The sequence below is a fragment of the Palaemon carinicauda genome, chromosome 8 (genome assembly GCF_036898095.1).
Source record: "Palaemon carinicauda isolate YSFRI2023 chromosome 8, ASM3689809v2, whole genome shotgun sequence".
In the NCBI taxonomy this organism is placed as follows: Eukaryota; Metazoa; Arthropoda; class Malacostraca; order Decapoda; family Palaemonidae; genus Palaemon; species Palaemon carinicauda.
Window position 1 is genome coordinate 158,633,858 of NC_090732.1, and position 22,702 is coordinate 158,656,559.

Consider the following 22,702-nt stretch of genomic DNA (forward strand, 5'->3'; position numbering starts at 1 on the left):
TGAGGAGATGCTGGATAGTCTCCAGGCGTGAAGTCGAAGCGAAGCTATGGCTTTGTGAAAGATGTTGGCGTGTGGTTGTTTGAGTAGCTCGTGTCGTGGAGGGAGTTCTCTCGGAAGCTCCGTGAGGAGTTGCAGAAGATCCGGAAACCATTCCGCGTGATGCCATAGCGGAGCTATCAGGGTCATCGACAGATTGACCGATGTTCTGGTCTTGTTGAGCACCCTCCTCATCAGACAGAACGGGGGAAAGGCGTAGACATCGATGTTGTCCCACCGTTGTTGGAAGGCATCTTGCCAGAGCGCCTTGGGATCCGGGACTGGGGAGCAGTACAGTGGAAGTTTGAAGTTCAGCGCTGTAGCGAACAGATCCAGAGTCAGGGAACCCCACAAAGTCACGATCCAAAGACCACTCGGTACTTACTATCTGCGTCGCTCTGCTTAGACTGTCGGCGAGCACATTCCTCTTGCCTGGAATGAAGCGAGCCGAAAGTGTGATCGAGTGGACTTCGGTCCATCTCAGTATCTCTACTGCAAGATGAGACAGCTGTTCTGAAAAGGTACCCCCCCTGCTTGTTGATATAAGCCCCTACTGTTGTGTTGTCGCTCATCACCACCACAGAGTGGCCCGCCAGGACTTGTTGGAACTGTTGAAGAGCCAGGAATACTGTACGGCCTTCATTTCTAGCAGGTTTATATGGAGGTACTTTTCTGATTCTGACCACAGGCCTGAGGTCCTGTGGTTCAGAACGTGGGCCCGCCACCCTTTCTTTGATGCGTCCGAAGATCCACTCCCTTCCGCAGGTTCTCGTCTGCCACCCACCACTGAAGGTCCGTCTGTTCCGCAGAACCCATGGGGATCATAGTGTCTGGGGAATCGTGACCTTGATTCCATGGAGACTTTAGTCGCCACTGGAGAGATCTCATTCTGAGGAGATCATTGGGAACTAGACGGGCCAGGGATGAGAGGTGGCCGAGGAGACATAACCACGCTTGGGATGGGAGCTCTTCTCATCTGAGGAAAGGCCTCGCGACCTTCCTCAGCCTTGCTATCCTGTCGTCTGATGGGAAGGCTTTGTGGAGATTGGTGTCTATGACCATGCCTAGGTATACCAGTTTCTGAGTGGGCAGCAGGGAGGACTTCTCAAGATTTACCATGATCCCTAGATCTTGGCAAAGTTCCAGAAGTTTGTCTCGGTGACGAAGAAGGGTTGTCTCTGAGTCTGCTAGGATCAGCCAGTCGCCCAGGTAACAAAGGAGACGGATACCGATCCTGTGAGCCCATGATAAAATCAGGGTGAACACTCTGGTGAACACTTGCGGTGCTGTGGAGAGACCGAAGCACAGCACCTTGAACTGGTAGATCTTGTTGTCTCGGCTGAATCTTAAATACTTCCTTGAAGACGGATGGACTGGGATCTGGAAGTACGCGTCCTTCAGGTCCAGTGTGCACATGAAGTCTTGTGGTCTCACTGCAAGCCTGACCGTGTCTGCCGTCTCCATGCTGAACGGTGCTTGTTACCGGTGCTGGAATTGCTGGAGGAGGCGAGCTCAGAGAGCTGGCCTACGACCTTGTCTCTGGCACTCTTCATCCCCTGTGACCAGGGCAAAGCTGCACTGGCCCTAGAAGGCTTCTGGGTACCGTAGACTCGGTCCAAGACCGTGTCCTTGCCCTCACAAGGTGTGATCTCTGGGTCCGGAAACCCGTTGAGATTTCTCATGAGGGTCAGAACTTGCCAGAACGCATGTTCTGACTCTTGAAGCTCTCCTCCCGAAGGGCTAGCAGCAAAGTCTCCTAACCCCAGAGGCTCTTCCTGGGGAGATTTGTAGACTTTCTCCGAGGGTCTGGCTGGCTCCTGCCTGATCCTTGCTGAAGACTTAGGCAAAGTCTTAAGAGTCCTTCGGCTCTCTCCTGGGAGGGATACAGGACTCTAGTAACGATGGTGGAAGGCTTTTCGCAACCTCAATGTGGGAAGACTTCTCGGGGGAGGCAGAGTTTCCCCCATTGGCGCGATGGGGGAAAGACCCGCCTCACCCGAATCCACAGAGGACGGAAAATCCTCGTCCGCGGGGGAAGGAGAGAAAGTCTTAGGGGGAGAGGGAGCCTTTCGCAAGGACTTCCGAGGAGACAGTTTAGCCCTAGGAGAAGTCACCACGGAGGGAACTCCTCTCTTCCTCTTCAGGGGAGAAGAAGCCGCCACTGCTTTGTGACCTAGTTCCTGTACGAGAGCTCTGACAATAGTCCCAAACCAGGGCTGCTGGCTGACAGTCGTGCTGTCAGACACTCCCTCTGGAGGGAAGGGGATCGTTCGATCCCTAGGAGGAGTAACTACACGAGGGTCCACCTGAAAAGATGCTGAAAAGGAAAAGGAGTCCTTGGACCTGTCCGGAAACCTCCCCACCTCCGATGAGCGCGCTGTTCTGCACTTGCGGGGAGGGGAATGAGAAGACGATGACCTGGCCGTCTGATGCCCCGAGGTTTCGCTATTGGATCGCGCTGCAACTCGCGCTGGTGGTCACATGCGGGAGAACGTTCGCGCGCGTGGGCGCGCAAAGGTGATGGCGAGGGCGCGCGGGCGAGCGATGGCGCGCAGGTGATGGAGCACAGGTTTGCGCAGGGGGCTGGGTGAGCACTCGCGCGGGCGCACAGGAACCTGCTGAAGGGCCCGTGAGGACGAAACTGTTGCGCGCGCACAGGAGAAATATCTCTAGGACGCGGCCGTGGGCGCGTGGATCTAGATGAAGCAGAGGGCGGGCGAGGGCGCGTTTGCGCAACCTCGTAGGCGCGCGATGGAGACTGCGCACGCTGGCGCGTAGGAGGAACAGGAACTGCGCTCTGATCCGGAGATCGTGGGCGCGCAGGAGTGCGCTGTTGGGCTGAAGAGCACTGAAGTCTGTGTGAGCGCCTGTGCGCTAACTTAGGAGACTCCAGGGCTGTGCGCTGATGCGAAGATGAGCGCTGGCGCGCCAGTGAGCGCTTGCGCGCTATATCAGGAACTTCTGCAACTGCCCGCTTGAGCCCAGATGTGCGCTGAGGCACTGGAGCGCGCTGAAGGTCTGGAGAGCGCCTGTGCGCTAACTCAGGGACCTCCTTAGAGCGCTGACGTGTAGGAGAGCGCTTGCACACTGTAACAGGAACAGATGGCACAGGTGCGCGCTTGTGCGCAGGGGAGCGCTGGCACGCTATTGCGGCAACTGCAGGTGCGCGCTGGCGCGATATTGCGGCAACTGCAGGTGCGCACTGGCACGCAGGTGGTCGTGGGCGCACAGGGGAACCCTGGCGCGTAGATACAGGATCCACAGCAGGAGCACGCAGGTGCGCGCTGTGGCGCTAAGTCAGGAACAACTGCAACAGGTCGATGGCGCGCAGGGGTTACCTGGCGCTTAAGGGACTGAGACACAACTTTGCGCTCAAGTCCTTTGTGCCCCGAAGGGACCGTTGTCTGAGTCAAAACTATACAAGCCTTAGCTATTTAATCAAACTTGCCCGCCAGCCCTGTCCCCCGTGAAGTCCTACCTCTAAGCAAAGTGAAGTATTCACAGGTGTGTGTGTGTGGGGGGGGGGGGTAGCAAGCTACCCCCTCCCTACCACCGCTAACTAGCGGTGGGGTAGTAAACCCTCGTTAAAAATCTAATGGCTCGTCATTTCAGCTACGCCGAAGTAATTACCCATATTAAATAGCGTGGTTTGTATTTCAGTTACGGAACAAATAGTAAGTTAGCCAGGCACCAGCCACCCGTTGAGATACTACCATTAGTGTTATTGGATCCTTTGACTGACCAGACAGTAATTATTCACCGAATCCCTCTCGCTTGTTACGGCCAATTTTTCCTTACCTACACATACAATGAATAGTCTAGTACTGTATATTCATTCTCTACACACTCGTCTTTCCTCACACCTGAAAATAATAAGATTTCCAAACAATTCTTCTTCGCTCAAGGGGCTAATTACTGCACTGTAATTGTTCAGTGGCTACTTTCCTCTTTAGCTATGGCAAGGACACTCCAAAATCCAACCATTGTAGCCTCTGTACTATGGTCTTCTACTGTCTTGGGGTTGAGTTCTCTTGCTTGAGGGTACACTAGGGCACACTATTCTATCTTATTTTTTTTTAAATAGTGTGTTGGTCAGACTTAATAGAAGGGTCATAGATGCCTAGTGGTTTATCAAGAGGTTGTCTTTTCCTAATATGTTTCTTTTTCTTTTCAAAACCTTGCTTACTGTCCTCCTTTCAGATGAATTGACTATCCTGGAGGGTGTTGTGCCTTCCATGGTGTATCAGCTCCTCAATGTTGACCAGTTTTTCCTATTTTTTTCTATAGCCTATGAGTTTAACTAATCACTTTATATTTCTGTACATATTATCATTGTCATTCTTGTTAATCTAGTTTTCAAGTATGACGTACCTTTTTTATTACTGTACCATTCATTCTTATGCTGTCTAGAGACATTGAACAAAATCTGGGACCAGTACATCCTAGATTTTGTCAATGTTGTCTAATGTTTTGCAATATTCGTGGTCTTCATGCAAATATTCAAGACCTTACAATTGCGTCCAGACAGTATGATATACTTTTATGCTCCTTAAAATAACAAATTTGGAAATAATTTGTATTTTCCCAAACATACAAACCTCAAGCTATTTATAGGGTATTACTTTCGGCAACGCTGAAAACTAGCCAAGACAATTTTAGTGAAGGATAATTACCCCATCCGCTAGTTAGCGGGACGGGGTTGGGGTAGACTGACTACCCCGCTCACTCATACCTGTCGGTTGAGTAACCACTTTTGCTTTCTGGCAAGACTTCTAGGGGAACAGGGTGGCGGGCCAATTTGTATAAATAGCTCCAGGTTTGTATGTTAGGAAAAATACCAATTATTTCCAAATTTGTTCCGACAGATACAGTACAAACCTTCGCTATTTATAGGGTGACTTGCTCTTAGGAGGGAGGAAGTTCTACCAACTGGCCTTGGTCATGACCAGGGGTTCCCTCTAATTGATCTTTGATCTAATTAGTAGGAACCCTACCCTCGCTAAAATCAAAGTAGTTACAAGGTAACTCAATGATAGCGGCCTGCAGAAGCGTGTGAGAGAGACTCGTGGCTTGTCTTTACGTAGAAACTCAAGGATAAGCATGAGTTCTAAGATATATTCAATACCCTCCCTCACGAGGTATTGGTGACATAAACTATTTATTCATACTCAGGATGCACAAGGGAAATGAATCTTACCTGCAGAGGGGATGAGGTCAGCTATGCTTCGATCTTACGGAGCTGTTTCCCCAGGGGGGGAGAAGGTGAAAGAAAAAAGGGAGCCAGACATTCTTTTTATTCACCTCAGACTAACCCAGGTAACCTCAGCCCTCAACCCTCTGCTACTTGTCCATCAAGGAGCCAGAGGCATTAGATCACTTGTTGTGCGGCCACCACAGGACCAATGGAAAAGGTTTCCATACTTCTGTGGGTTACGTCTTTCAGGTAGGTATAGGGCTGTGGAGGTTGTCCGACGCTTTCACACGCCCGCTTGCAATACCTGTGCCGCAGAAAAATTCTTCTTTGAAGGCCATAGACGTTGCAATGCCTCTGACGTCATGAGCTCTGGGTTGGTTGGACAGAGGAGGGTCTGGATATAGAGCGTATTCGATTACTTTTCTTATCCAGGAGGAAATAGTATTCCTTGTGACCCTCCTCTTGACCTTCCCCGTGCTGAAAAAAAGTGCTTGTACACGGGGGCGAGCTTTTGCTGTTCTTCTTAAGTAACACCTCAGACTCCTTACTGGACATAGTAACAGTTGGTCTGGATCTTCGGTTACAGAACGAAGACTCTACCCGAAATGGGCCAAACCTGGAGTTCGGCACACCCGGATTCGGAGTCTTAGCTACAAACTCAGGGATGTAGTTGAGGATTACTTCCCCCCATCTCCTAGAGTGGGAGACATCAGCAGATAGACCATGAAGTTCGCCGACTCTTGGCCGAAGCCAGAGCGAGCAGGAACACCGTCTTCCACGTGAGGTGGCGATCGGAGGCCTGGCGTAGTGGTTCATAGGGGAAGCCCTTCAGAGACCTGAGGACCCAAACCACTTTCCAAGAGGGAGGTCTTAGCTTTGCCTGGGGACAAGTAAGCTCGTAACTACGTATGAGCAAAGAAAGTTCGAGGAGGAAATATTAACTCCATTCAGTCTAAGGGCAAGACTCAAGGCTGAGCGGTAGCCTTTGACTGTCGAGACCGCGAGAAGCATTTCTTCCCGAAGGTATACAAGAAACTCCGCTATAGTTGGAATAGAGGCATTGAGGGGAGAGATACCCCTTCCACGACACCAACCACAGAAAACTGACCACTTCGCCTGATAGATTGCCTCTATGGATCTCCTGAGGTGTCCAGCCATTCTTTTCGCAACCGGTTGCGAAAAGCCTCTGTGTGAGGTGGTGTTGAATAGTCTCCAGGCGTGAAGTCGAAACGAAGCTACGGCTTTGTGGAAGATGTTGGCATGTGGTTGTTTGAGGAGGTCGTGCTGTGGAGGGAGTTCCCTCGGGATCTCCGTGAGGAGATGCAGAAGGTCCGGGAACCATTCTGCATAATGCCATAGCAGAGCTATGAGGGTCATTTGCAAGTTGTTGCTTGCTTGTACCTGTTTGAGGACTTTTCTCATCAGACAGAACAGGGGAAACGCATAAGCGTCCAGGTTTATCCACTGTTATTGGAAAGCATCTTGCCAAAGATCCACAGTCGGGGAACCCCACAATGTCAGGACTTTGTTGGCTATCAGAGGATTCAAAGAGCACTCGGTGCCAACAATCTGAGTCGCTCAGCTCAGCTTGTCTGCTAGCACATTCCGCTTGCCCGGAATGAAGCGAGCTGATAGAGTCACCAAGTTGTCCTCTGCCCATCTGAGTATCTTTACTGCAAGATGTCACAGCTGCTGCGAAAAGGTACCACCCTGTTTGCTTAGATAAGCTACTACTGTGGTGTTGTCACTCATCAACACCACGGAGTGCCCAGCCAGGACCTGGTGGAACTTTTTAAGGGCCAGAAAGGCTGTCCTTATCTCTTAAGAAACTTATGTGCTGGTACCTTTCTGATTCGGACCATTGACCGGAGATATAATGGTGCAGCATGTGAGCCCCCCACCCTTCTTATGATGCATCCGAAAAAAGCATAAATTTCGGGGGAGAGACGAAAAGATCAACCTCTTTGCAGAGGTTTGGCTCCGCTAGCCACCACCTGAGGTCCGACTGTTCCTCTAGCCCTTTGCAGACTAGGTGATCCCGGGAATCAAAGTGTTGGTTCCACTGGGATTTTAGTTGCCACTGGAGGGATCTCATCCTGAGGCGACTGTTGGGGACCAGTCGGGTCAGGTAAGAGAGGTGACCGAGAAGGCGAAGACAAGACTGCATCGGGAGCTCTTCCCGACTGAGGAAGACCTGTGATATTTCCCTCAGTCTCTGGATCCTTTCGTCTGATGGAAACGCTTTGTGCCTTAGGGTGTCTAAGCGCATGCCTAGGTATACCAGTTCTTGAGAGGGGAGCAGTCGAGACTTCTCGAGGTTTACCACGATCCCCAGATCCTGGCAAAACCTTAGAAGCTCGTCTCGGTGGCGGAGAAGGGCTGCCTCCGAGTCTGCCAGAATCAGCCAGTCGTCCAAGTATCTTAGGAGATGGATGCCGACTCTGTGAGCCCAATATGATACTAGGACGAATACTCTCGTGAATACCTGGGGTGCAGTGGAAAGACCGAAACACATGATATTTCCTGGAAGACGGGTGAATTGGGATCTGGAAGTATGCGAACTTTAGATCTAGAGTGCACAAGAAGTCCTGGGGTCTTATTGCTTGTCTGACGTCTCCATCCTGAAAGGTGTCTGTTCGACAAACCTGTTCTGGGCCGAGAGGTCGCTGACTGGTCTCCAGTCTCCAGACGCCTTTTTCTTGTCAGTCTCTAGACGCCTTTTTCACAAGAAAGAGTCGACTACAAAAGCCTGGGGACCCGTCGAGGACCTCCTGGAGAGCGTCCTTCTCCAACATGGACTGGACCTCTGCCCTGAGGGCAAACTCCCGTGCGGATCCCTTCGCACAGGAGTTCGATGGAATCGGCACTCGAGTCAGTGGAGGGAGAGAGAGCGTGAACGGGATACGATACCCAGAACAAATAACCTCGACCGACCAGGGTTCGGCCCCGTGGTGAAGCCACCTCTGCCAGCGGCTTTGCAGGCATCCCCCCACAGGTGGGTAAATGGGAGGATTTCCTATCCTATTGGGACAGGCCTCGGCCGATCCCTTCTTACCCTTCCCTCCACAAAAGGACTTTTTCCTATGATAGGTCTCTGCTTCGCACCCTTTTTTACCCTGCTGTTTTGGGTCTCTAGCCCTTTTCGGTTGTGGGTTTTGCTTTGCTTTCCGCTGTGGCTGAGAGGAGTAAGGTCTAGCTGTTAAGACCTTTTGAATGAGGGAGTCCTGGCTGAACTTCCTCCACCTCTCTGCCACCCGCTTGACATCCTCGGGATGGAACAAAGAATTGCCCTCGAAAGGAGCATTTCTCAGTCTCGCTACTTTGGCCTGAGGGAGATGTCTATGGAACTTGCCTATGACGGCATCTCTCCTCTTCAGGATAGTGTTGGCCCAAAGGTTCACTACCTGATGGGAGAGGAACTCGATGGCCCGAGTGCCAGACAATAGAAAAGTCTCCAAAGACTTCCTGGAGGACTGCCGAGACAGGTCCTTAGACTGCATCAGTTGTCCTAAGGATCCTAACCAGAAATCCAGCCAAGAAGTAGCCTGCATGGCGTACTTCGCCACCTTCTCCTGGTTCAGGATTTCAGAGGCCAAAAAGAAGACTGGGAGTCCCATAAGTTTCTCGAAGGGTCTTGCCTTCGAGAGTGCCTCTATAGAGTGGTCGAGAGGCAGCGTTGGAAGAGATTCCCTGAGGATCTCGTAGTACCTCATCTGAAACACACACGGAGGAGGTAGGAGTTTGGAGGACGAGCTGGAGCGGAGAGAGGAGGTGGACCCAGTTGCCTAGGACACTGCCTTCTGTTTGACACTTTTCAACCCCTTTGACCAGGGAAAAGCTGCATTGGTCCTATGAGGTTTCCAAGTGCTGTAGAACTGGTCAAGGACCATTTCTTTACCATCTAGAGGGGCTGCCAATGGATCTGGTAGTCCACTGATGGAACGGATGCAGGATAGGACCTGCCAGAAGGCATGTTCCGACTCCTTCCTCTCATCCTCCGTAAGCTTAGGGCTAACAGCTGCTGGCAGAGCATCGTCCTCAAGATCGCTCTGCCCTTCCACATCCGAGCTCACATCCATAGGAGCCCGGAGTGGGTCGAAGTCGTCAACTGGATAGACTGAGGATAGGGAGACTGCCGAGGAGGTGCTCGCTTCCGGCTGCCTGGGAGGCAGTGAGGAAGGAAGCCCAACTCCCTCCCACGAGGCCAGAGGTCCTCTGTCCCCAAGGGCCTAGAGGGCTCCGTCGGCTTACTGATGGAATGTAAGTGCGTTGCCATATGAGGTGAGTCCTGTCCGGTCGCAGGTCGTGCCACCTTAGGCACGGAAGGAGTCTCCATAGGAAGTAACCCTATCCTCATTGGGGGGCAAAGGACGAATCCTATTACTTTTCCCCTTTGGTCTGGACTGTGGCGTCTTGAACTTCAGGAGGCTACCCTGAGGTTCATGCCTAATCTCCTCCAGAGGTCATTTGCGAGGGGATGACCGTCTCCCCTTGCCAAAAGGACCCGCCTGTGCGGAATATTCCGAACTCCTCCTAGGATCGGAGGGAGGAGAGGACCCTGGGAAGAGAGGAGGCAATAAAGGGATCCTAGGTGTGTCACCTAAGGACTGGGAGCGGGGAACAACTCCTTTCATGGCTTGGCGCATTACACTGAATAAGGCACTAAGCCACAGGGGGTCACGGGCTCCCAAGGAACCAAGGGAGAGGTTCTTAGGAAGGCACTGCTCCCTAGGTTTAGGAACCTGGACAGGTTTCCTAACCCTCGTGTCTGAGGGAGGCTTCCCTAAAGGCAAGATCGGCACAGGCCTACCCTTAGGGATAGGATCTGGGATCAGTTGTGCAGGCGACTGTTGTGTCTATTGAAGCCTAAGAAGCTTGAGAGACTGATTGTGAGCACCAAGATGGTCGCGCGCTCGTGCGCCGAAATGTTGGTAGGCGGAAGGGTGCTCGTGCGCTCGCCCTTCCCGATTGTGCGCACCTTTTTCGCACTCATGGCGCACATAAGGTTGTTCACGCTCGTGGTGCGCATAAGGTTGTTCAAGCGCATGACGAGCAACAGAATGTTCGCACATATGGCTAGCCATAGGATGAACCCGCACGCCATGTTTGCCATTTTGTTTACGTTCGATAAGTTGGTCGTGCACGCCAATTTGGCTGTGTGCGCCAACTTAGTCGTGCGCGCGCGAGCTCTCAGGTTGGTGAGAGAACTCACTGCTACGGTCACCAGAAGGTTCACGATAGCTTTTGTTGTGTGAGCGCGAACAATCAACACAACAAGAGTGTGAAAACTCTGTCATAAAAAGAATGACAATGGTCATGAGAGCCCGAAAGCTCAGAGTGAACTGTGTTGCACGAACCCGAAGGATCAACGCAACGAGAAACCGAAGTTTCTTTGTCACGAGACCCTGGAGGGTCAACGTGACTAAGGCTACGAGGGACCATAGGCCCAACGTAGCCTGTGTTGCGAGACCCCAAAGAGTCAGCGCAACAAGAAACCGAAGTTTCCCAGTCACGAAACACCAAGTGTTAGCGTGACTAAAGTTATGAGAGCCCAAGGGTTCAGCGTAACTCAGGTTACCAGACCCCGAAGGATCAACGTAACTAGACCCCGAAGGGTCAGCTTGACTGACGGTACGAGAACCCAGAGGTTCAACGTTACCGTCGTTACGAGAGCCCGATGGTTCAGCGTAACAGAAAACTGAAGGTTTCAAGTCACGAGAGCCCGAAGGTTCAGCGCGACGGAGACCCGAAGGACTCCTGCTGTCATGAGAACCCGCAGGATCAACATGACGAGAGCCCGAAATCTCACGATCACGCCAGCCCAAAGGGTGATCGTTACGAGACCCCGAAGGGTCAACGTGAGGAGAACCAGCAGGTTCAAAAAGACGTCTCCTCACAGCCCGAGGAGGAGAACGTCCGGGGTGGAGAGGGGTTACCCACCCCTCCACTTTACGAACCTCCGGAGAGGAACGTATAACAGACTCCGCCCGAGGGGGAGACTGATCAAGGTCTACAGATAATTCCTCCGTGGGGGAGGAGAATTCACCCAAAGGAGAACTACGCTTATAACAAGGTTCTCTTTCCGCCCCTAGAGTAGAGTCAAAAGCGTAAGGATATTGCCGATGTAAAGAGGCCATCTTCTCTCATGAACGAGAGATATGTTCCCCGAAGGGGAAGCTTGCCTTGGAGAGAGCCCTGCCACCACCCCTGGTGGGTTAGCCAACTCCTCGGCGTCGGAACCAGACTTTCGGCCTGATCGACAGGCAACAGCGCCTGCGCCCACAAGAGGAGGATCGACATCCGCAGAGGAAGGAGATGACCGCCTTCTCTCTGCTACCCTTCAGAGGAGTTCGAGGAGAACTTCCTTCGAAGGGGGATCATCGACGCCCAGCACTGGCCACAAAGACACAAGGTCTGGAAAGGAACAGGCATTCCCTGGAGGAAGAGAGGGAGCAGTCACCTTCGCCTATCCCACAGGGTTGACTTGGAGTCACAAGTCCTGCGCTACTGCTCGACTGTGCCCCGGAAGGGCCTGGTCGAGAATTAGCTTCGGGCAATTTGGCCGTAGAGGAAGCAGAAGCACGCGATTTCTACGATTTCGAGGAAGACCCCGAAAGCGAAGATTCGCTTTTAGACTTCTTCTTCTTACGCACAAACCTCTCCCACTGAGAGGCAGGCCACTCCCTACATTCGGAACAGGTGTTGTCCCGCGAACACTGACTTCACCGGTAAGCTGGGCATAAAAAGTGTGGGTCCGTCTCCACGGACGACATGAAGGTACCGCAGCGGCAGCCTTCAATACCTGGACATCTCCTCATAGCGGGACAATAACCAAACACACACCGATACACACAAAAGAAAAAGGAATAGTAATAAAGTCAAGGCAGTTTGCTTAACGGGAGAGAGAGACAGTACGTCCGCACTCTGCCGAGCCAAAAGTAAAAGTGGTTACTCAACCGACAGGTGTGAGTGAGCGGGGTAGCCAGTCTACTCCAACCCCCTCCTGCTAACTAGCGGATAGGGTAATTATCCCTCACTAAAATTGTCTTGGCTGGTTTTCAGCGTTGCCAAAAGCAATACCCTATAAAAAGCAAAGGTTTGTATCTGTGTCGGAACAAACTGGCTTTAAGAAGTCAATAATTTTGGAACAGGATGCCCTTCCTAAGGCCAAGTGAATTGTGGTGTATATTAGGACTGAGTACCCTGCTCCTCATAAGTCTTGCTATGAATGTGGATGTCATGAGAATCAGATAATAAAAGTTTGTGGCTGGTGTAACAGCTTCTATTTGTGTTCGATCTACTCGAATCCAGACATGGATGATTCTACTTCGATTGTCTTACCATTAAGGCTAAGATATAAGATGATAGAAAGGCCACTTTTGTCTTTGTTGGTTTCTTCGATGCTTACCATAGGGAGTCGTTAAATTCTGTTTCTTCTACTGATCGCCATGGTGTAAGAGCTTTAGACTTTGCCTCTGAATCAGGCTATGAGCAAATCATAAGTGAAGCTACTCAGAAGTCTGGTAACTGCTTGGACCATGTATACACCGACCCCCCTGGCATTATAACAAGTGAGGTTGATTCTCCAGTTAGGACATCTGATCATGCCTTGTCCCATTACTTTTCATACTATGTTCACATGACATGTGGTTTGGTCTAGAAAACAAGCTTGTTGCATACGCAGATGATGCTACACTCTTTGCATCAATTTTATCTTCTTAATGTAGATCTGGGGTTGCTGAATCCCTTAATAGAAATCTAGCAAAAAATTAGTGCATGTTGCAAACTATGGGGCATGAAGTTGAATCCTAACAAAAACTCAAAGTATGATTGTAAGTAGGACAAGGACATTGACTCCTCAACATCCGGATCTCAACATTTGATAATGTTCCTTTAACTCTGTATGACTTTTGTAAAATTTTAGGCGTGATTCTTAACAGCAAATTTACTTTTGAGAAACACATTAGCTCTGTTTCTTCTTCAAATGCACAAAAAAAAAATTGGCTTGAGAATGTCTCATGATTTTCGGTGATTAATCTATTCTGAAGAATTTTTTTATTCTTCCATTCAACCTTGTCTCAAGTATTGTTCTCCTGTCCGGTGTTCAGCTGCTGATTCTCATCTTAATTTGCTGGACAGGAACTTGTGGTCTATTAAATTTCTTATTCCTGATTAGATATTAACCTCTGACACAATCATTCAATTAGTTAGTTATGCATGTTGCATAAGATTTTTCATAATTCTAACCATCCTTTACATTCAGATCTTCCCGAACAGTATCATCCTGTTCGTAACACAGTGATGCCTCGCAACACAAAATTAACTGGTTCCGTAAAGGCTTTCGTAAAGTGATTTTTTCGTGTGCCGAGTCGCCTTTTACATGCAAATAGCCTAATTTGTCTGAGACCCTAGAAAAACACCACATTAAATGATTATAAAAAGGATATGCACCCATAAACAGTACTAAATATATGAAAAATAAAGTATTTTAATCATTTAATAATAAATTAACATTGATAATCTGAAAAATAAGTGTTAATTAGAGCAAACAGTAAAAACACAGTAACAAAAATGTAGAAACTTACCTTTGGAGTGAGGCGATGTCTGAAAGCGAAGTGTGAGGCGGTAGAAGAGGATATAAATGGCAGAAAATGTTTACGTACAAGTGGCAGAAAACGTAAACACTAAACTTTACAATACAGATTTATAAATGACAGAAAACATTAACACTTAATTTTAGGAAACGCATCTACAAATGGCAGGAAATATTAACACAACTTTACGATAAACTTAAAATAAAATTCTTTTTTTTTTTCTTTTTCTATTTTTATTTTTTTTTACTTTACATTTATTATTTTCAACATTTAATTACACTACGTATTTTCTTCATCACTGCCACTTTCGTTTCTTAGCTGCAGCTTGGTCTGCTTCTACCAAAGGCCTCTTATTAAAATAATCTTCCAAAGAAGCTTGTTTCTGCCTGCTTCTTAAAATTTTCTAGAGCATTTAATAATAAATAAACATAGATAATCTGAAAAATAAGTGTTATTAGAGCAAACAGTAAAAACACAGTAACAAAAATGTAAAACCTTACCTTTGGAGTGAGGCAATGTCTGAGAGCGAAGTGTAGGGCAGTAGAAGAGGATGAAAACGGCGGAAAACGTTTACGTACAAGTGGCAGAAAACGTAAACACTTAACTTTATAAAACAGATTTATAAATGACAGAAAACATTAACGCTTAATTTTAGGAAACGCATCTACAAATGGCAGGAAATATTAACATTTAACTTTACGATAAACTTAAAATACAATCTTTTTTTTTTTTCTTTTTCTATTCTTTTTTACTTTACATTTTTTATTTTCTACATTTGATTACACTACGTATTTTCTTCATCACTGCCACTTTCGTTTCTTAGCTGGCGCTTGGTCTGCTTCTATAAGAGGCCTCTTACTAAAATATTCTTCCAAAAAAGCTTGTTTCTACCCGCTTCTTAAAATTTTCCAGAGCACACTTAACCGCATGCCAGCCTCGTATTTCTTGATTATTTTCATCTTCATCTCCAAAGAAAACAGCATCCTCTTCTTTCCCTTGACTTCAGCGACTTTCTTGGGACCCATGGCTAATGATGTATCGTAAGTATCACACATAACAGTACATTCTGTAAAATTATTACAAAAGCAAAATCACAAACACTAAGTCAATGCGTGCGATACCGTTGCCGGAACGAGAAGACATAGGAACACCGTTACATATATGCATAATGGGATACAGTACAGTAGATGCCAACCAATAGGAGAGCAGGATCTCATGGTAGTTACTAGCATCCAAGTAGGGAGATAAACGATGGGAACGCAGGAGGATGGTAGCGAGTTTACAGGCTGCAGCACGAGAATTTTAAAATCCGTCTCGGGCACGGTAGGGCTCCCGCTCCATACCGCCTTTCGTTGTCCAAAACATTTTTCGTGATCCGAGTCGTAAAATTCTTCGCATCTCCTTTCGTGAAGTGAAAATTTCGTAAGCCGATTCTTTCGTAGCTAGAGGTTTGACTGTACTAGGTATGCAGTTAATTAAAATAGTCTTGCCTTTTCCATCATGAGTCTCAATACTACACAGTATTCTAGAAGTTTTATCCCAGCTGAGACCAAGTTGTGGAATGATCTTCCTAAACGGGTAGTTAAATCGGTAGAACTTCAAAGTTCAAACTTGCAGCAAATATTTTCATGTTGAACAGGCTGACATAAGTCTTTTTTTATAGTTTATATATGAAATATGTTTTGATGATGATGTTTTTAAAACATTTCATTTATATTAATTATTCATTATTTCTCATATTTATTTATTTCCTTATTTTCTTTCCTCACTGCTATTTTTCCCTGTGGGAGCCCTTGGGCTTATAACATCTAGCTTTTCCAACCAGGGTTGTAGCTTAACCAGTAATAATAATAATAATAATTATCGGCTTTGTCCAAAATAACAATGAGGAATCAAGATGGCAACCGACTGTTTACCAACATGCATTTCTCAGCCTCACCCTAAATAAAGGGAACAAAGTTTTGCACACATTTTTGTAAGGATTTAATCTAAATTTTAATTAAAGACTATTCATACATTGAAAGAATGAATAACCCATAATGCTCACGAAAGATTCAAGGAAATAATATAAATACAGAAAACATTATTGCAATTATTTTAAAAGTCGAAGTAATCAAGAGAAATCTTTAGGTCATTACATCTAGAGTTGAGAACTTACTCTTTTGCTGACTGAGGGCCAAACCCAGCTTCATGCTGAATATTGAAACTCCATCTCTCCAAAACTTCCTTGTTGTCCACATTTGTTACAACAAGAACAAGGCTCTGTACATGTCCAGCTTCTAGCCAATCTGCAATCAAGGAAATTTAACAGAAACTGTCAAGAAAACATGAAAGTAACCATTTAGCATTTGAAATATCAAACTTTATTATGTCTTTCCCAAAAAATTTTAAGATTCGTAATATTCCTATCCTTACAAACTGGGTCCTTTAATTAGGGACATTACTTTGGCGCGAGCATGAATCAGTCACTGAACTGGATAACAAGCAGTTATCCGACTGGAGGGGGTGGGGGCGCGAAGCTACACCCATTTTCCAGTCTACTATCACTCACTTTTGATACTTGCCCATGGAATTAGAGGGGTCATTTGAAGAGGGAAGCCATATCAAAGGACTCATGTTTGAATGGCTAGGAAAAATACAAATTACTTTTAAAATTTGTGTTTTGGAAGTCCCTTTGGAACCCAAAATGGAAGGTTCTGCAACTTCCATGGAGGTGTTCCAGACTTGATTTGTGGAAAAGCAAAGCAAGGAGGACAAACTCATAGTCCCTAGGATGTACAATGAATTGTACCATATCAGCTACAGAGAAACCATACCCATGTCAGGGGTACATCAGTTAGAGAAAATACAAAGTATATGAATAATGAGTTGATATTAGATTCACCATTCCCTAGCTCTCATGGAGGATGGGGAGATATACTTCTTTGGTTACTGAAGAATGGTGCTCTAAAGTGTTATCTTATCAGCATCTAGTCTGACCAGCTTGTTACACATCGACTGCTGACCCCAAGAGAAGAGTAGAAGAAGGAAGTAGAAAATACTGCTATACTACCTTTCACACCCAACTTATGTCAAAACATTACCATAGACGAGATGCATCCTCGTCCCATGTGGGAGCTGGGCTGGTTACACAACAACCTGAGTAGCCACCACAGGTCCAAACATAAAGGTATCAAGGACTTGTGGGTACACTCTCGCAAGTGAAAGGTTACGAGGGTTGTCTGCCTCATCCAGATTCCTGCCTTCAACACTTGGCCCACTGACAGGTTTCTCTTGAACACGCGTGTGTGGACAATATTATATTATCATCATTACAAACTAAGCTATAACCCTAGTTGGAAAAGCAAGATGCTATAAGCCCAAGGGCTCCAACAGGGAAAAATAGGCCAGTGATAAAGGAAACAAGGAAATAAACAAACTACAAGATGCAATAAACAATCATAATAGAATATTTTGAGCCCTGGTAATGGCTGGCGCCTTGACTCTCGTCAGCTGAGGTTTAATTAAGCTCTAGGGACGGTCTCACGAAGCCAGAAAAAGACAGTGTTCCTTGACACTTCTTTTTTGGACCTGGCAGTATTAACGAAAAGTCTCTGTCACTCAGGCCTGAGGTGTTGGGTCATTTTCAGATAGCAGCCATGAGCCATCACAGGATACAAAAGCATTTCGTCTTCATCACCAACCGATGCGGGCCAGATTCAGTCTTGGCCTTGAAGTCTGGCAGAAAACTAAAGGGCCTCTTTTTTCAACCACGAGCGTGGATGACTACACAACTTGCTCACTCTCTATGCTAACACTAAGGCTAGCAGAAAAGAAAGTCTTCAGAGTCAGATCCCTGTCTGACAACCTCCTCATACGCTCAAATGGAATACTGTATAGACAAGAGCTCTAAGGACCAAGGTCATGTCTCACTCCTGGTGCCTAAATTCCAAAGGTGGTCAAGGCTGGTTGAAGCTCCTCCCGAGCACAGACAACTCCCAGGAAGCAGAGAGGTCTATACTCTTGAATAAACCAGTCAAAAAACCTACCCAAAGCTGAGCGGTAACCTTTGACAGCTGCGGCTGATGGATGATTTGTGAAAGTGAAATTTATAGTTAGGAAAAATACAAATTATTTTTAAAATTTGTGATTTTTGTAACGTACTTTTACCATACATGACTTTATATTCCTCATCTATTTTAAATTCTCCTAGATATATCCTTTTGTTTCAGGTTTTTGCAACACCCTAACCTTAGTAGAGCAAAAATGGAGGGTTTACATGCCCGAGGATCTTGGCAAGGATAAACCTACCATCCTCACCACGAGCCTCAAACAGATATCTATTTCTTTCTGTGCTATAAGTGGGGCATTCAGCCAACAAATGCCTCACTGTCAAGGGTATCAAACATTCATCACAATATGGTTGGTGTTGGCCAGCCAGCAAAAACTCGTGCGGAGACGACAAATAGTAGTCTCCCATTTTCAGGGCATCCCATTATACATCCAAAGGGATATACTGTAACAACCGCAATTTCTCTCACCTTATTTTCGGTTAGGCTATCCAAATGCTGTTGCTGTTATAAATAGAATTCTTAATTACCGGTAAAAAATCATTAGGGAATGGGATACCTTCTTGGTAGCAACTCGGCTGCAGCACTCTTTGCCAGTGAATCTGCCTCGTCATTTCCAGACACACCTAAGTGTGCCGGAACCCAGCAAAATCAAACTTATACTTTTTAGGCCAATAACTAAAAGCCACTCTAAAATCTATAAGAATTGAAACCTTCTAAAGCTTGAAGGACACTTTCCGTATCACTATACCTGTAAATGGTAAAATTGCCCTCCTCTTTTAATGCTATTTTCTCAATAGCAGTTAGCATACCATATAAAGGCTGATTCACACGACCCGTTTTCTTTCCGACAGGCTGGCCAGTGGCTAACCGCCGTCGAAATGTTGTCCATTAACACGAGGCGTTCCCTATCCGTTTCCCCGCGTACGGTTTTCATTGTTTACTTAGACTCCGTCACGTGAGGACCGAGTAAATTACGATAATTTTGACACTATAAGATGTTGGTTGATAACTGTGTTGATAAAATAAGTTATGCAAGTTCATTATACTTCACTCTCCTGGTCCCAAATTTTCAACACCCCGATTTTTAGCCTCCTCTTTCCAAGAGGAAGGTCATTCATCCTTCAGGGAGTTGGGAATTCTGGTTAGTTTCCAGCATTCTGTTGTTGGAACCACTTTCTGTTGGCTCCAAGAGCTCCAGTTCAGAATGGTCAAGACCTGCTAGTTTAAAAAGCCATGCTTCTGACTCAGCAGTGTCCATTTATCCTAATCATGACTTTCTTGGATTTTGCCATCCGATTGTGACGACCGACTGTTGCCTGAAAATCTCACCACTAGTGGATTCAGTCACTTATGCACTGGTCAAAAGGTCCTGTTCCTGACCTACCTTTAGCTCAGCCTCAAGTCACGGAGTGGAGGCCTCGTCTCACTGATCAGACGAATGCTACAGAGAGGGAACTGTCCTCCATTTCTGAGTCACCTCAAAATTCAAACCCTTTCCGACATTCTGATGGCAGATTGAATCACTGGTTGGAACTCTAGGCTGAAGTGGCACAGTCAGGTGCATCTAACCTGAATGTGACAGCGCTATTCAAGTCGTCTGAAACAGAACTTTGCCCTGAGTCATCGCCTGATTTTTCGGGATTTTTATTGTCCTCTTCTGAGTCTACGGATTCTGTTTCTGGTTCTCATCAGAGAATTTCAATGACCCGCAAATACCAATTGTTATGCGAGGTTATCGATCGAATAAAGGCACCGCATTTGTATCTGGAGAATCCTAGGCTTAGCCTGTCTCTGGTGTTGCGAGAAATTAATATGGCTCTCCAGTAGATTGCTGAATCCCGGCACGTCCCGAGACAGAATTTGAGACCCAGAAGAATTATAAATCTCCCACTGAATTAATCACAGAACAGAATATTTTTTTATATCAAGTTTTTATATGGTAATTTCTTTTTATTTTTATTAGTATTTTTAATCAGACATTGGGAAGTTAAAAGGCTGTGTAACAGGACACCTTGTGTGAGGAAATCTGTATAAAGTCACTGTTTGTTTGATTGATTTATTATTTGTTATAAAATTTTTCTCTATCATGACAAAATTACATTAAATTTTTATTATCCTGTAATAGTCCAAAATCAATAGGTTTTGTATTCTTTAAAATTGATTTTGGACTACAATGAATGTCATTTCTCTTTGTTCCTGGATAGTTTTATGACTGCGTATGCCTATAATACTATAATGTTTCCTGTAATAATAACTGTAATTTAGTATATTGTATTTTATTGAAGTATTGTTGGAAGGGATGGATGATAATCTATTTTTCAATTGTAATGTACTGTATTATCAATTGTGTTTCATGGTTTATCGTCTTTTCGTATCATTTTTTTTTATCATGAAACTCAAATGATGTACCTAATGTAATATGTATAATTGAATAAGTGGATGAAGGGACGGATAATGAATTAAATTTCTTTTAGTTGATCATCATACCTTTCTATTGAAATTTTTTGTTGTAATGTAATATATATTCACTTGAGATATACAGAGCTGATGTAGGGAGTTGTTGTTAGTCATGAGGAATTTTGAGATGGACCAAAAAGCTAGACTGTTTAGGAAAAATAAAAAATATTTTTAAATTGGTTTATTTGTAAAGGTATTATTTTACTAATGATTGCTGTAGTTATTTTATGAATTTAGTAGCTCATGTTGTGAAAAAACTAATACTATCGTTAGGGAAAATACAACTTATTTTTTGTTTTCATTACATATGGGTTCTCTGTTATATATATTTTTGGTCCTAACATTTGTCTAACAAAATTCTTTTTTGCAGCACGCCCTACTCCCCGTAGGGTTTGGAGAGGCCACTAGAATGTGAGTCAAGCCGTGGCACAAGTAAAATAATTGGAAGGGTACTGCATTATCCTGCACCTGTTTATGTGGCTAGTACACTTGATAAAAAAAAAGTATTGTAAATATTTCTGCCCTGCTACATGAGTCACTTCTCAAACTTGTAATTGACATCAGTGTTTTCTGAAAGTGACCAGTGACCTACCTAGATTTTAGAAAAACATTTTAAAGGGTGTCATAAACATTAATGGTTCGCGGGAGCTATTGAAGTGGCCTATCTGGTCGTAGGCCCAAGAAGTGAATTCAGATGTTAGGAGGAGAGTGACTGTGTTGGAGTTTGGTCTCAGCGGTTCTAGAGTTTGTCAAGCCCCCTTCCAAGAATGAGAGATTTGGGCTCTGCTGTTGTTGACAGAAGGTTTTTGGTGACAAGGAAATCTTGTTGCGGTGCAGGTTTGCAATTGGAGATTTCCAGGACATTGCTGTTGTGGGCCCACAGAGACCTGACCTGTACAGCGTCGTGTGCGGCCATACTATTCCACGGTTAAGAATGTTTAAGTAACTTTGCAGCTTAGTGGTGGACAGAATATTGATGCGGACAGCGTTGCTTTGAGGTAAAATTATTGCAGTGCAGTATTTTTCACAGTTATAGGTTCTTTATAGATGGTTCATTAGATAGTGAGTGTTCAAGTTTATTACTGGTCATTACAGATTTCATAAAACCATAGTGTTGCGGGGTTCTCTTTTAAGCTTAGTGTAGGAGTAGTGTTTTTTTGTTAAGATAGTTGGACCACCTAGCCAATACACACGTTTGTGATTATCATGTACTAAAACATGTTGATTTGATATTGGTTAAGGAAAATTTGTGAATGTCCAGCATGTGAATTGTTTTTTTTTTTATTATTCAAAATTTGTTTATCTCATCTTGAGGCTGGAGTGTGAAGGGATGCTAATTTTGCTTTTAATTGATTAGTTGAATTGACAAAATGTATTCCTAACAGTTTTTTTTCCTTTACAAACAAATATTTTTTTGCTTGTTTTTATGAATACAGCATTTCATTCCACTTCCTCACACCAATGTGCTCCCCTTCTCAGCCACTGTTTTTTTCTTAGCTTTTAAATCTTTCTAATAAGTTATTAATCATATTTCTTTTTTTCCCACACTGTGTCTCGTTATCAGTTAATAAATGTTCCCTTTCACCTAATGTTCTGACCCTTACTTAAACATGAGGCTATCTAACATGACAAATTCGTAGATAATTTGTATTTTTCCTAACTATACAAACCTTAGCTATTTACATGGGGTAATTACTTCGGCGTAGCTGAACGACGAGCAATAAAGTTTTAACGAGGGTTTCCTACCCCACCGCTAGTTAGCGGGGGATAGGTGTGTAGCTCACTTTACTTAGAGGTAGGACTTATCTTGGGGGACAGGGCTAGCGGGCACTTAACTGTAAATAGCTAAGGTTTGTATAGTTAGGAAAAATACAAATTATCTACGAATTTGTCAGAAATACAAACCACGCTATTTACATGGGGGTGAATTAACCCTTAGGAAGGGTGGTAAGTCCCAGCCATACTGGCTTTGGCTTGCCCGGGGATTCCATAATCGAGCGATCAAGTACTCGGACAATAGGGAATCCCTACTCCTCGCGGGCGGTTGTGAAACTGCCGCGGCCTACGTAAGGTGTGTGCGAAGGTGAAAAGTGACTTGTCCCAGGCAGTTGCCCTGGAGTCTCTCAGAAGGGAATCCAGGCTAGAACTCTCCCAACACCACCTCGTCAGGGTATGGGGACATGACAGTATTACACCTAATACTAGGAACACAAGGAAGCATGGTCTACCTGCAGTGCTTTGAGGTCAGCTGTGCAGAGAACCCAGGATGCTGCTTTCTCCGTGGGAGGAGAGGATGAAGAAAAGAATAAGGGCCAGAGAGATCTTTTCATTCATGCAGACTAACACCAGGTAACAATGCCCTCAACCTT

At 45.7% G+C, this 22,702-nt stretch overlaps 1 protein-coding gene across 1 annotated transcript in view; it reads right to left on the bottom strand.

Annotated features, from left to right (window-relative positions):
- LOC137646054 (mitotic spindle assembly checkpoint protein MAD2A-like) overlaps positions 1-22,702 on the bottom strand; it is a 166,312-nt gene that overhangs the window by 90,023 nt on the left and 53,587 nt on the right. The window contains exon 3 of the mRNA XM_068379208.1: positions 15,983-16,112. Within this exon, the coding sequence (XP_068235309.1) occupies positions 15,983-16,112 (130 nt within the window). The remainder of the gene's footprint in view (positions 1-15,982; positions 16,113-22,702) is intronic.